This window comes from Hermetia illucens, chromosome 4 (assembly GCF_905115235.1).
Source record: "Hermetia illucens chromosome 4, iHerIll2.2.curated.20191125, whole genome shotgun sequence".
Lineage (NCBI taxonomy): Eukaryota > Metazoa > Arthropoda > Insecta > Diptera > Stratiomyidae > Hermetia > Hermetia illucens.
This window is the reverse complement of record NC_051852.1, coordinates 50,855,933-50,869,527: the sequence shown is the minus strand read 5'-3', so window position 1 is coordinate 50,869,527 and position 13,595 is coordinate 50,855,933. Positions and strand designations below refer to the sequence as shown.

At 40.7% G+C, this 13,595-nt stretch overlaps 3 protein-coding genes across 6 annotated transcripts; all 3 read right to left on the bottom strand.

Moving 5' to 3' along the window:
- Positions 1 to 78: 78 nt before the first annotated feature.
- On the bottom strand, positions 79 to 1,139 carry LOC119655411. 3 transcript variants are annotated; one of them, XM_038061295.1, is made up of 5 exons: positions 915 to 1,139; positions 643 to 716; positions 498 to 600; positions 290 to 432; positions 79 to 228 (listed from the first exon to the last, which is right to left on the bottom strand). In XM_038061295.1, exons 1-5 carry the CDS (start codon positions 987 to 989, stop codon positions 165 to 167), a joined length of 459 nt encoding a protein of 152 aa, XP_037917223.1. In that variant the 5' UTR covers positions 990 to 1,139; the 3' UTR covers positions 79 to 164. The 3 variants fall into 3 exon arrangements, with proteins under 3 accessions (XP_037917223.1, XP_037917225.1, XP_037917224.1); XM_038061297.1 differs by having other exon boundaries at positions 498 to 583; positions 646 to 716; positions 915 to 1,132; XM_038061296.1 differs by having other exon boundaries at positions 498 to 583; positions 662 to 716; positions 915 to 1,129.
- A 3,954-nt stretch (positions 1,140 to 5,093) lies between these two features.
- On the bottom strand, positions 5,094 to 6,011 carry LOC119654691. Its single transcript, XM_038060201.1, has 5 exons — positions 5,851 to 6,011; positions 5,667 to 5,745; positions 5,505 to 5,590; positions 5,297 to 5,439; positions 5,094 to 5,232 (listed from the first exon to the last, which is right to left on the bottom strand). Exons 1-5 carry the CDS (start codon positions 5,923 to 5,925, stop codon positions 5,169 to 5,171), a joined length of 447 nt encoding a protein of 148 aa, XP_037916129.1. The 5' UTR covers positions 5,926 to 6,011; the 3' UTR covers positions 5,094 to 5,168.
- Positions 6,012 to 11,704: 5,693 nt separating this feature from the next.
- LOC119654692 (general odorant-binding protein 19d-like) lies at positions 11,705 to 12,775 on the bottom strand. Of its 2 annotated transcripts, none has more exons than XM_038060202.1 (5): positions 12,614 to 12,775; positions 12,319 to 12,397; positions 12,153 to 12,238; positions 11,944 to 12,086; positions 11,705 to 11,870 (listed from the first exon to the last, which is right to left on the bottom strand). In XM_038060202.1, exons 1-5 carry the CDS (start codon positions 12,683 to 12,685, stop codon positions 11,807 to 11,809), a joined length of 444 nt encoding a protein of 147 aa, XP_037916130.1. In that variant the 5' UTR covers positions 12,686 to 12,775; the 3' UTR covers positions 11,705 to 11,806. The 2 variants fall into 2 exon arrangements, with proteins under 2 accessions (XP_037916130.1, XP_037916132.1); XM_038060204.1 differs by lacking the exon at positions 12,614 to 12,775 and adding an exon at positions 12,571 to 12,600.
- Between the last annotated feature and the right edge of the window lie 820 nt (positions 12,776 to 13,595).

The following is a 13,595-nucleotide window of genomic DNA, read 5'->3' as shown; positions in this document are numbered from 1 at the left end:
TTCCTTTAATTATTTTTAATAATATGACTAGACCCTTCAAGTTACTCACTTGAATCTTTCGTTTTCGTAAAATTCGTGTTCGTAGTATACCAGAAATAATATTTAACAAAATAAAAATCCAGCATTTACAGTTTTTGATCGGATATTTGATCATTTTCAAGCATTCATCCCTGAATTTCAGTAAAAACCTTGAAGCCGCATTCAGCTATAGCATATCTTTTATTACATCTGCAATGTCAATATATTATCGAATATTATCTATCAAAAAGATACAACGATTGCGACTTACTTTTCAGGTTCTTCTATTGCACCACACTTAGTTATGATAACTTCATCGATGTCTTTGTATTCTGCGGGATTTCGATCGAATTCTCGTATAGCTTTGGTCACTTTTCTGACTCCATCGGGTTGAAATCCTCCATCCTCAGACAACTGCACAAAATAGAAATCAGTAATACAGAACCCAATTTAAGATGTGACATTTTTGAAAGTTTTACCAGTCCCCATTTCGTCATGATACATGTTACGAAGCATTTTGCATCTTGCGTTGGATTGCCTTTTTCAACTATCTCGTGAATGTCGCCTGAAATGGAGATATTTCTACTTTAGATGATTACTACATGGCCTACGAGCCACACAAACAACTTGTCGAAAGGTCCACCTTCTGGTTGGCATGCCGTAGTGTTCTTTTCGATTTTCTTCCCATAGACTTTAGCCTGAAATTGATGGTGTTGCTTTTAATTAAAATAATCATCAATTTCAAATGAAGTTGTGAATGTTTTGTTTAATTCAATTAATTAATTTGGTTTTGTTGGTTAATCGTTTTGATCTTATTGTGTAATTTCTCAAACAAATTGGAAAAGCGCAGTCCTTGGCGTATTTTCATGATACTGAACATTAACACAAAATTTCACCTGAACGTCAGCTGATAAAACTAGCCCTGTTAAGCCTACGGCAAGAGCAAAACTTGCTATTTTCAGCAAATTCATTTTATGAGGAAAACTAAATAATGGAAATAATGAATTCAAACTTTCCTTTAGAACCGCTTAATGTACTTTAAATGATGCAAGTTTAGATGAGCATCTTTTATACTAAAGGTCGGAAGTTATTTTTACTAACAAAAAATGTTTTGTAGGTGCGAGTATAAAAATGACAACCATAAAAATAAATATAAATAAATTGATAATGAAAAGGTATACGCAATTATTCTTGACTGATTCATGTTTAAGTGGAGTCACATCTGAAAAATGGCCGTGACCGGTTATATTATTATTCTAGTAATCTCAGTGCTGGTAAGCCTAATAAAAGCTAACTTTTATTCCGTAACGTTAAAAAAATTGGTCGAAAGATTAATGTAGGGGGAGGCGCGTTATTTTCTTCCAGCTTTGATCTTGTAGAAAAAATACTACTATGATACATTTCCATTCATTTGCATTTTATAACTAAGTAACATATGTTTGCTGCCTGGTTAATTACATTGCAAGATATATCACGTTTTATTTGCTTCTCTGTGATTAGCATTTCATTTTACGACTTCTAAAAGGGTAAGTTGTCTTGTTGAATAGTAATAATTTTTTTCTTGTTGAATATCTACGCTACTGGGCCAGGTTATAGCAATGGGTGGGATTTTCACCCATTGATACCACTCCGTGAAGTATTATTTCCCCACGCGTCCGTCGCGCTTTTCGGACCCGCTCTACTTCATGGACATTCCTTTGTACTTCGGCTATTTTCTCGTTTGTCGCGCTCCAATTGCAACCTCAGCATCTCCTCTAAGAGGTTATGAGGCACGATAACTAGATTTAGGGCGTTGCTCAAATTCCTTTTTGCGTCCACGACCCTTGATCATGGCCCGGCCCCTCGGGTGCAGTGAAGAGACTCGTCCAATCCGAAGCGACGCGGCATTCACCATGTCCCATGAGGAACTATGTCAAGTGGTAGTTCAGTGTAGTATGTCCAGTGACCTTTTTGGGATTTATTCGATCGTTGCTGTCATCTATTGTACAACTTATACTTAGTGGCTTTCGGAATTCTGCTCTTACTTCAGATAGCTTTGAAATAATTTTTTGGAGGAGATAGTGTGCCACATTCGCTACAAAATCCAAAGAGATTATTTAATTTCGTTAAAACACACTACTCGGTGCTGTCCTATATGCACCGCATACCTTTAGCCCGATTGGCCGGTATGCCGAATTCACTTTCTACCGGTTCGCAGTGTTAAACAGTGCACCCATCCCGCCTGGGCCGCATATAGTAGCTCGGATTTCACCACACCTGCGATAAGAAACTTTCGAGTATGTATATTAGGCATCATCCTTGTTGCCTTCTCAAGTCCAAGTGCTCCTTGCTTGCTTGCTAAACTTTGTATCGGTTATTAGCCCTAGGCACTTAACGATCGTTTTCGAAACGATTTCGTAACTACAAACCCAAATTTTGTCAGTATTGTTTTTCCTGCGATGGCTTCGCTTTTTCTCCCGCCAGATCCAGTTCAACCATGATGTGGTAGCATAAATAGTTTCCCCCCATATCGTTCCGGTTCCTAGGGATGGGGGGATAAAGAATACCTCCCGGCACAATGTACTTCTTGGGTTCGTTGTCCTTTCCCTACTAAAAAAGGTTCCCTTAGAGATAACTATGGCTAAGTGGCCAGGAACACGCAGTTTGGTGCCCTAAACCCAACCATAAAATGAGCGAAAACACGACAGGTGGTCATCGGTAACAAAACTAATTGCCGCTTCCTTCTTTGCACACGAATTTTGTTCATACAATCCCGGATGCAGCGGCCAGTGAATTCGTATTATCATCGAAGCACAACTAGCTGTATAGATTTGGGTTGCTTCTCCATATTGCCTCCTTAAGATTAGTTTGGAGATCCCAAAATTCATCCACCAGTTCCCAATATTCCGACTTTCTTCTTGCGCTTTGGAAAAGTATCTTCGCTCGTAGATACAACGATCTCACATATTGACCTGTTATCCTGTTGTGTAAAGTGACCGAAATGAAAATATCTTTAGAGATGCTCCCACCGGTAAACTAACGACCGAATGGCTTCCTGATGCTTTTGATAGCACTCTGCTCTATATCACTAACACTGAATTGCTCTTTCAGCGCAGGGCAGATATCGTTCCGTGATCTGCTTTAATTATTTATTTGATTAACAATAAACGGAGAATGCTCCAGTTGCTTATTGCATATATATAAGTATATATAAACAGCAGAAAAAAAAAATAATACAAAATGCCAATAACTCTATTTTTGTGAGTCGATAGAGATGAAGCCGGAGGGTCAAGCTGAAAACGATTATAATCAACATTATGGTCAAGGGAAGTTGAAGTAGCACAAGAGCTCCGCGAATGGAACCTCAGAAACGTTCATCATCAACGGCGCCGGTCTAGGCCTGCCTTAGTAAGGAAGGATCACCTTCCGTAAGAAAAGAAGACGTGATGAGTGTCGTTCACAACCCCAATGCAAAACACACAATCCGGAGGTCGCGCGTTTCCAATCTTGTGCAGGTAAGACTGAAAATCTCTGTGCCCACTTAAGAACTGGGTAAGGAAATAGTCAATCTCACCATCCTTCCGATTCAGCCACGCACTTAAGTTGCCAGTGAGCCGCACAGTCCATCTGCCTCTAGCTTCATTTTGCTAAGAGAGTTGCCGCTTATCTAGCTATTATCAGAGCGCCATACGATGGCGCAAAATGCCACGTGCTGCGTCGAAGCAAAATCTCGGTGATTTGGAAATCCAACGCAGTCGGCCAAGGTTGCATCATGTCAACGATATTTTATCTTCTTATTGGTGACGGTCTTCATGCCGCCTTGTTCAGAGGACTTGAAGGAGTTCAATGGACAAAGGCATCTTTCCTCAAATACCTCGACTATGTTTGCTCTCTCATTGGGTCATGGACCTTGTCGAAATGGCTCTGGATTGGAAGATTCTCAGTCTGACGGGTCATCACACTCTCCCTATTTGCATTAACGGGCAGAACATCGAAGGGGTCAATTAATTTGTACATCTCGGAAGCGTGGTTTCCGTCGACGGCCGCACCGAACTGGATATTGTCAGGCGGATTAACAGCGGTAGATTTGTCCTGTCTAAAATCTAGAAATGCAGTTATTTCAACACCAAGATCAAGTTGAGACTGTTCTGTGCTAGTGTTCTTTCTGTGTTGCTATATGGGAGTCGCATATGGAAAGCGAACTTCACTATTACTCAAAAGCTCCAAGCTTTCGTGTATATCTGTTTGTGTCGTATCATCGGATTACGCTGGCCTGACGCTATCTCAAACGAAGAACTTGATTGGCGCACAGTACTGGCAATCATATGCGCTGTAATTGGACGACGGAGGTGGCCATGGACAGGTTACATATTGAGAAGAGACGACAATTGCATTGCTGGCTACGCCAGCAGTCCACTTCCCCATGATGGCCGCCGCAAGGGCGCTTAGTGCAGGACAGTAGAGGAGGAATGCGCGCGTCTCAGGAAGTCCCGGGGGACCTGAAGCGCATTTTATATAACCGGAACGATGGCGCGTAGGTGTGGGTTACGCGATATACCTAGGCGTAATGGTAACCGTATATATTAGATGTCGGGATGGAAATTATGAAATTGAGAGGGATAATTGCGAAGCGAGGCGAGTGAAATACCGCCAAGTTGCAAAACCGCTGGCGCTACACTACCTCTATGCAAAATTTACCGAATGGTCACGAATTTTGCAAAATTACAGATGGAAGTGTATGAAAGGGAGATCAGGCTCAGAGCACCTTGGAGAAATGCCGGTTGAACTTATTCGTCAAATGTTCCTGATGACGATACTATGGCACTCGAGATGTGTTCACCAAGGCTCTTCTTCCACAATAGTGGGACCAGCCTTACGGCATCTTGCTATTCTCCGTGAAGCTACTTGTAAAGACCAAAGCTGTAGAGATTCACGCGTCCAACTGGTATAATTTGCTTTATTATCTGCCGGAACGCAAATGAGACCGAATTGCTTCATGAAGTGTTAACCGGCATCTATTGTGCAGAAACCTGTTATGCCTTTACTTTTGGTTTGCTCGCTTAAATCTTTCATTTTCGTAATACGAATACGAGATGTAATGCAAAAAATGTAATTTAATCAAACAAAAAGGAAATTTCATGGTTACAAAATGAAATAAGAACCGCAAATATTCATCTGCGAGCTTCCGCAAAGATCTTGAAACAGCATTCAGCTAATGCATATCCTTTATCACATCTGCAATGTAAAAATCTCACTGAATATCACAGATCAAAATGAAAGTATTAAAGATACGACTCACTTTTCAGGTTCATCTATTGAACCACACTTAGCTATGATGACTTCGTCGATGTTTTTATATTTTTCCAAATAACGATCGGATGCTTGTATAGCTTTGTGCACCTCTCTGACTCCATCCGGTTGAAATTCTCCATTCTCGGACAACTACACAAAATGGAAATCAGTAATACTGAACAAAATTTAAAATGTGACATTTTTGAAAATCTTACCATTCCCCAATTCGTCATGATACAGGCTATGACGCATTTTTCATTTTGCGTTGGATTACCTTCTTCAATTATCTCCTGCATATCGCCTGAAATGAGGATATTTCTACAGCAATGTTCTCTAGATGATAATTCCACGGTGCACGGTCTACACAAATAACTTACCGAAAGGTTCTCCTTCTGATAGGCATGCCTTAGTAATATTCGCAATGTACTCTCCGATTTTCTTCCCATCGTCTTTAGCCTGAAATTGACGGTGCCGCCTTTATTTGAAATAATCGTTTTTATTGCAAGAAAGTGCAGCATCCGGAGTATTTTACAGATACTGCACATTAACACTAAATTTCACCTGAACGTCAGCTGATAAAACTAACACCGCTAAGTCTACGGCAATAGCGAAACTTGCTATTTTCCACAAATTCATTTTACGACGAAAAATAACCACTGAAAACAACGAACTCAAACTATCCTTTAGAACTGCTCAATGCACTTTAAATGATGCAAGTTTAGATGAATATCTTTTATACTAAAGTTGGGAAGTTATTTTTGCTAAGGCAAATAGTGAGTAGATACGAGTGTAAAAGTGTCGACTGAAAAATATATTGTAAATAAAAACATGTTCAATTATTCTTGACTGGTTCATGTTTGATGGGAGTCATATCTGAAAAATTACTTTATATTAATTTTATAGTAATCTCAGTGCTAATTCACGCAAGCCAACTTTTATCCCGTAAAGTTAGAACTCGTAAAATGTTCACCATTTCCAGCTTTTTGTTTGGAAAATAATTGCATAATGGCAATTGATCAACGTCGGTTCTTAGTTCTGTTCTCATCTCTCTCCTCCAGTTTCGATCTTGTAGGAAAACATTTCCATTTTTATTCACTTGCATTTAATAATTACGTAACATGTGATTGGTGTTTAGTTAATTACATTGAAAAAGATATATCACGTTTTATTTCTCTTCTTCGACTTCTAAAAGGGTAAGCTTCTTATTGTTTAGCCTTTTCTGTTGATAGAAGTGAAAATATACGCTATTGCGTCAGGTTGACTGAGATTCCCATTCAGTGACGCCATTCGCATTTCTATGTCGACATTCTTGCGGGTCTACCCCAAAGCATTACTTCGCAGGTCGGACTCTGGTTCCGGATTCAATCCACTTCATAGATTTTCCGACCTTCTCACGAATTTCGACCAGTGGAACATAAGCATTGCTCATGAAATCCACACCTGGTGCCTCCGCAATGGACTCACGGTGAACGCTAGGAAGACTGGACTAGTTACGTTACCTAGGAACGTCAGGGGGGGGGGCAGCTATACGCTACCCACCTTAGCAGGGGCGGAAATTCAGCTGACACAAACAGTCAAGTACTTAGGAGTACATTTCGACTCCAAGTTAACATGAAAGCATCATATCCAGGAACAATATAAGAAAACCTGCAGATTGCTCTGGAGCTGTAGGAATGCGATAGGTAGGACCTGGAGATTTTCACTCAAAGGGATATACTGGATAATAAAACCCATTTTGAGGTATGCATGCATCGTCTGGTAACCAAGACTGAACTTTGCTAACAGCAAAAAGCTGCTAACGTAGATTCAGAGACTTTGTTGCCGAAGTATTACTGGAGCAATGAGTACTACGCCGACCGCGGCACTTGAAGCTATCCTAAATTTACCCCCATTCACTTGGAGGTGAAACGGAAAGCAGTCAACTACGCATATAGGCTCGATAGCATTGGGGTGTGAAAAGGCGGCCAATCTAACGCGTCATCAAATGCGTCTATCTGGAAATTCCTTGAAAAACATCCGGTAGTCCTGATGCTGACCGATCATATGGTTTCCAGATTCGTCTTTGGAAAGACATATACTGTCGTATTCACCGAAAGAGATGAATAGTCGACAAGTGGCCATGAGTCTTTTCAGATTACAGACCTAATAATCTTCACCGACGGGTCAGTCATGGAGGATGGATCGGGCGCAGGGGTGTTCTCGGAGAATTCGATTATAAAACTGGCCCGACCCCTCGTAAAAATGACAACCATATTCCAGGCGGAGATATATGCCATTTTATTGGCAGCAGAAGAATGTCTGCGACAAAAATGGAGGGGTCGCACCATTGGAATCCGTTCCGACAGTCGAGCGGCATTATCAGCACTAAATGGCAACGACATATCAAGCCAGTTGGTGTGGAGTTGTCATCAGGTGCTGCTGAAACTTGGCCGACTGAACGAAACATTCCTGATGTGGGTGCCGGGGCACTCTAACATCGCCGGTCATGAGGAGGCTGACAGACTGGCTCGCCGAGGGTCTGGATCCACAATGGTGGGGCCAGAACCAGCTTTTGGAATCCGACCATCTACTGTCAAGTCTACTCTGAAGGGTGAAATTGCAAGGATTCACGAAACCGAGTAGAGAAATTTGGACTCTTGCCGGCAAGCGAAAATCCTTGTAAAAGAGCCTAGGGCCACTAGAGCGGCATTTTTGTTGTCCCTCAAGAAGTGGGACATGAAAACCCTAGTAGGGCTTTTGACGGGACACTCCTCCTTAAACTACCATATGGAAAAGATTCGGATGGTGGTTTCGGTTATGTACAGCCAATGCGAGGAGGAGAAGGAGACGGCCCTGCATTTTTTATGCAGCTGCCCGGTATCCTCAGATCTCAGACGAAGGCACCTTGGCAAGGTTTTCTTCAATGAAGAATCTGCACACTCTCTGCCTCTGGAGAATGTTCTCAGATTCGCTAAAGCCTGCGAACACCGTAGGTGGGAAGCCATTGAATAGGCAATTTACGGGGATAATACAATGGGCCTAACAATGGCCTGAGCTGGCTCGGTGCTGCGGCTCCCTTCAGTCAACTAAACTAACTAAGCATTGCTCTGAGTCCTCGGGGATGGTAGTGAATTCGGTAGAGCGGAGAAATTCATCCAATCCGAAACGACTCAAATATTTGCTGTATCCATCATGTCTTGAAAGAAATTGTGTCAGGTGGTAATTGAATTCTGTGTATCTCCGTTCGACCCCTTCGTTCTTCGTATTTATTCCATGGCTGCTATCATCTTTTGTACAACTTCTCCTTAGTGGCTTTTTGGAATTCGGGGGTCACTTCGGATGGATTATACCTTCTTTTTTGGAAGAAATAGCACAGTTTTAATCGGCACAATGTTCGATTTCTTTGACTCACGGGGATGCTGTACTATATGCGCTGCACATCCTTGGCCGGCATGCCAAATTATCATCGAAGTACAGCTGCCTATATCGATCTCGTTTGCTTCTTTGTATCGCCTCTTTAAGGTTACTTTGGAGATCTCGATATTCATCCTCCAGTTCCCAATGTTCCGGCTTTCTTCTTGCACATCACACACATCTATCCCTATTTTTCAAGTGTTTATCAATTTTCTCATTCCTTCGTCGATAAAGTAATAAACAGAATTCTTGATCCTTTTTATGGCACTCTGTCCTTTAGCACTAGGATGGAATTGGTTTTTCAACGCAGGGCAGATATCCCGCGAAGTGCTTTCGTCAAGGTCCTTGCACCCTGGCTCTAACACCAAAAGCCCTCCACTAACTATCCATTAAATCTATTTAATTTTAACATCAGATTCCCTTTCTGTGTTCACCTAATGTGGTTCACTTTATCACATTTGAGGCTTTTGGAATATAATCTGGCCAAAGCCGGTGGACGGCGTTTAAGTCTACGTTTACTCAAAATCTCCCAGCCGTGGACTGACTTACATTATTTGACACCGTTGCAAGATCCAAAGATAGTTCTTGTTGTGCGGTATATTCGTATGGCTTTATCCTTTCTTTGGGTGAGTGAATTGTACTTGTATGTTGGGTTCATTGACTCGACTGATGGAGCGGCGATTTATGCTTTCGATAGGGCAGCTAGTGGCTGTATATTAGAGGCGTTTTGCACAGTTAGATATAGTCGTGGCCAACGAAGATACTGTAAGGAACTTTTCGGAAAGGAGGGTCTGCTCCAATCGTAGACTTCACCTTTGTTATCCCTGTATTGGTGTGTTGTATGTCCCGGCATGTTAGCGAGGACTACAGTCACACCCACCACTAGGCAATTACCAACATACACAGAGCTGAGAGGGAGAGCAAGCTGGTTCGCAAAAGCACTGGGTGAGCAAAACTTCATATAAGTGTGGCTATACCAACTTACTAAGACTGGCGGCTCTAAGTCACAAAGACATCTCCAAGCCATATGATGCGTCCATGTCTGGTAGCCAACTACTAGTGAAATAGTGAGCTGGCTGGCCTTCGATCAAGCTGTCACCGAGCGGGCGGTAGATAGGTTCGATCATATGCAAAAAGAGCATGTATACAATGAAGCTTTAAGGAGTTCTGCTCCGAGGCGGATGTAACCCCGTGGGGAGCGCCTGTAAAGTAGTGATGAGATGAAGTAGAGACCGATCATCTCCGCAATTCAAGTGCCCTAACCTTTTGCTGAAAATTATCCCCTAGTAAGAGAGGGCCGCTGACGCCTTTAAGAGGTGCCTGAATGTGACGGCAATAGGTGAAAAAAAAGCTCCGGACCTGAACTGAATACCGAATAAGGCCTTCCCGTTCACCGTGAAATCTAGACAGCACAGTATGGGTTTCGTAAAGCTTGGCCGAAAATGCAATTCATGGAAGGGGCAGAACCAGCAAGCATAGTAGGGTAGTAACCCTAGATGGGAAAAATGCATTCAATTCGAACAATTGGAGCCATGTACAGAAGTGCCTGGCAATGATTGGTGCTCCTATCTAGCTCGTTAGATTTTGGACAGTTACTTGCGAGAACAGACGCTCTAGTACAATACCGATGATGGACCTCAGGAGTGCGTTGTCTTCGCGGCTGTCTCACAGGGCTCAGTACTGAGCCAACTAGTGTCGAACATCATGTACAACGATATCCTTCATCTTTCGGCTCTGAAGGGGCCATGGTAGTGGTCTATGCCGACGACACTTCACTGGTTGTGGTTGCAAAGCATCTTGAAGACGCTGAATTTTATTCATGCGAAGTAATCAGTGCTGTTAAGGGTTGGTTAGCTGACGCTGTACTGACACCCGCGGATGAAAAGACGGAAACGGTCCTCATCATCAACCGCCCGAAGAAAAATTTCACTTACATTAGAATTGGGAGTAACATCATCACTCCCAAACCAGCCATCAAATACTTATGATAAATGATAGATGCGAAGCTCAATTTCAGGCAGCACGGACTCTAGCAAGAATGATGTTGAATGTAGGAGAGAGTTCCATCTTGCTGTATGCAGTCCTAGTTTGAAGATCAACGCTGCATATTTTATCTAGCGCAGAAAAACTGGATGGGGTCTACAGAAGAACAGCCCTAAGGGACTAAGTAAGTTAACTCCGGCCCGTGATGTAATACTTAAAGGTGGTTCCACGGGGTACGGGGAGCAGTTGGGAATGGTTTTAGTTGAAAATCTCACGCACTTGTGTGTCGAGGCCAGTGCCTTTTAAACATTTCCACCTCCCCGAAAAAAGGACAGATTGCCAGGAAATCAATTTTAAGAACAATTTGTTTTGAACAAACTTTTGAAAACTTGGTTGGTTGACGTACAGGCGGGTGATATCCTAGAATTTTTGAATCAAAAAGTAGTGCATTGGTCACATATTAAGGAATAGCCGCAACTCCATTCTCGATTAGAGAGTCTACCAAGTGGCACTAGAACTACATACAATTGTGGAGGAAGTCACAGGAATAAAAACCTGTGGTTGCTGCGCTAGGTCTCACATGAGGTTTTTTTTTGGTAATCCTATATTATTACTCTCAAACTCATTCAGTTGTTCTCGGGCTAAGATCTTTTGGGCTTTAAGTTTCTCGAAGAACTCATCATGGTAGATTGAATGTTAAGCTATGATTAGTCTGGGTTATATTTGCTTTTTTACGGATTAACATTTTAATTTGGCCAGACTCTAATCCAGAGAGAGATTTATTCGGCGCGGTGTCATTTCGACAATTATTGAGGCAGGACGCAGGGCAGTGAAAGTGGCAGATGTGGAAACCTAACGAAAAAACCGAACCTAAATTGGGTCATTAAGGCGATTGGGTTTCGCCTAAGTATATCTTATATACTTATATTCTGTCTTTAATTTGAAGGTTGTGTGTCGGTGTGTGTGTATGAGGTGGGAGAGAGAATTTGAAGGTTACTCGCTTAAGTTTTTCGTTTTATAAAATTCGTTATAAACATTGTTTGTTGTCGGAAATATTATTTAATCAAATCAACTCCATATTTACAAAATGAAACGTTTTTATTATTTTAGTAACTTCCGGATCGATTTTTTTTTTGAATATTCATCCATGAATTTCATCAAAGACCTTGAAACCGCATTCAGCTATAGCATATCCTTTATCACATCTGTAATTTCAAAAGGTCATCAAATATTATACATCTCTGCATATTAAACTATAACATTATAGATGCGACTTACTTTTCTGGTTTCTCTATTGCACTACATTTAGCTATTATGGCTTCATCTGCGTTTTTGTATTCTGCAGGATTATCATCAAACTCACGTATAGCTTCGTTCACTTTCCTAACTCCATCAGGTTGAAATTTTCCATTCTCGGACAACTACAAGAAATTAAAAGCAATAATTATGAATCAATTTTGATTATGTTCCATTTTTGAAATTATTACCAATCCCCACTTCGTCATAGTACAGGTGATGAAGCATTTTTCATCTTGCGTTGGATTGGCTTTTTCAACAATATCGTGCACTTCGCCTGAAATGAAGATATTTATACAATAATGCATGCACTTCAAAGGATAATTTCACGGCGTCGAATTTACACATCGTATTTACCAAAAGGTTCTCCTTCTGGTTGACAGGTCTTAGCAATATTCGCAGTGTACGCTTTGAGTTTGTTCTCATCCACTTTGGCCTGAAATTAATTTATTTAAAATTATTCACTTGTTTCTACATTTTCGAGTTATCATTTTGATTTCAATTGATTAATTTGGTTTTATTGATTAATCATTTTAATTTTTTCGAGGGCCCTGTCGTATAATTTAACAAATAAATTCCATTTCATCCTAATGTGTGAAAACGCAGTACCTGGGATATTTTCATGATAATTAATATTAATAAAAAATTTTACCCGCACAACTACTAAAACTAGCGCAGATAAGATCACAGCAATTACGACACTGTTAATCTTGGGGAAACTCATTTTTATTAACAAAATTAAAGAATGGAGACAACGAATTCACACTTCTCTTCAGAACTGCTTAGTGCACTTTAAATGTTGACACTTTACATGAACATCTTTTATACTAAAGGCGAGAAGTTATTTTTTCCAAGAAAAATAAATTAACGTGCAGATAGGAGTATATATATATATTGCAAATCAAGATATACGCAATTATTCTTGATTGATTCATTGTTAAGGGAGGTCATGGAGCCGCATCTGAACAATTACTGCGACTGGTATTTCCGAAATTTATAATAACTAATTAAAATAATCAAGTCAATTTTTTCCATCCCCGGAAAAGGTTACCCTTTCCATTCAGCCTACTTCTATGGTAACGACTAAAATGTGAATGAAGCAGAAAGCATATTTCGAGCGGAAAAGGATCAGCAGAATTCTCAAGTAGATGCACAATTCTAACCGTATGCGCATTTTTTCTCCAGAGTAGAAGGTTAATATATTTTCAAGAAAAACGATTACTCTACATATATAAAAAGTCTTAGCAGTTTAATGTAAGTAAGTAAAGTAAGTACAATGTCGGCGCAGAGCTCACGGAGGCTATTAGGGGGTACGGGGTTATTTAATTGTAAAGCGCAACTCCACGAGTCAACAAGAAGCTCCTCTTCTTGCAAACAATAAATTTGAAGCCTTTTCAATTCTTTTACCTATGTAATACTACCTTTTCATAACCAAAATTCATTGATTTTTTAACCAATTTATAGCAATGCTCCCCTTAAAACAGGTGGTTAATAAGTGAGAGTAGGCTTGAACTCTTACAGCAGCAATTTTTATTGCATATTTCAGCTGATCCGAATCGGCTCTTGATATTCCCTCCGCGCTTTGATGTTGTAAAAAAAGATAAGATAAATCTCTGTTTATTTGCACTTTATTG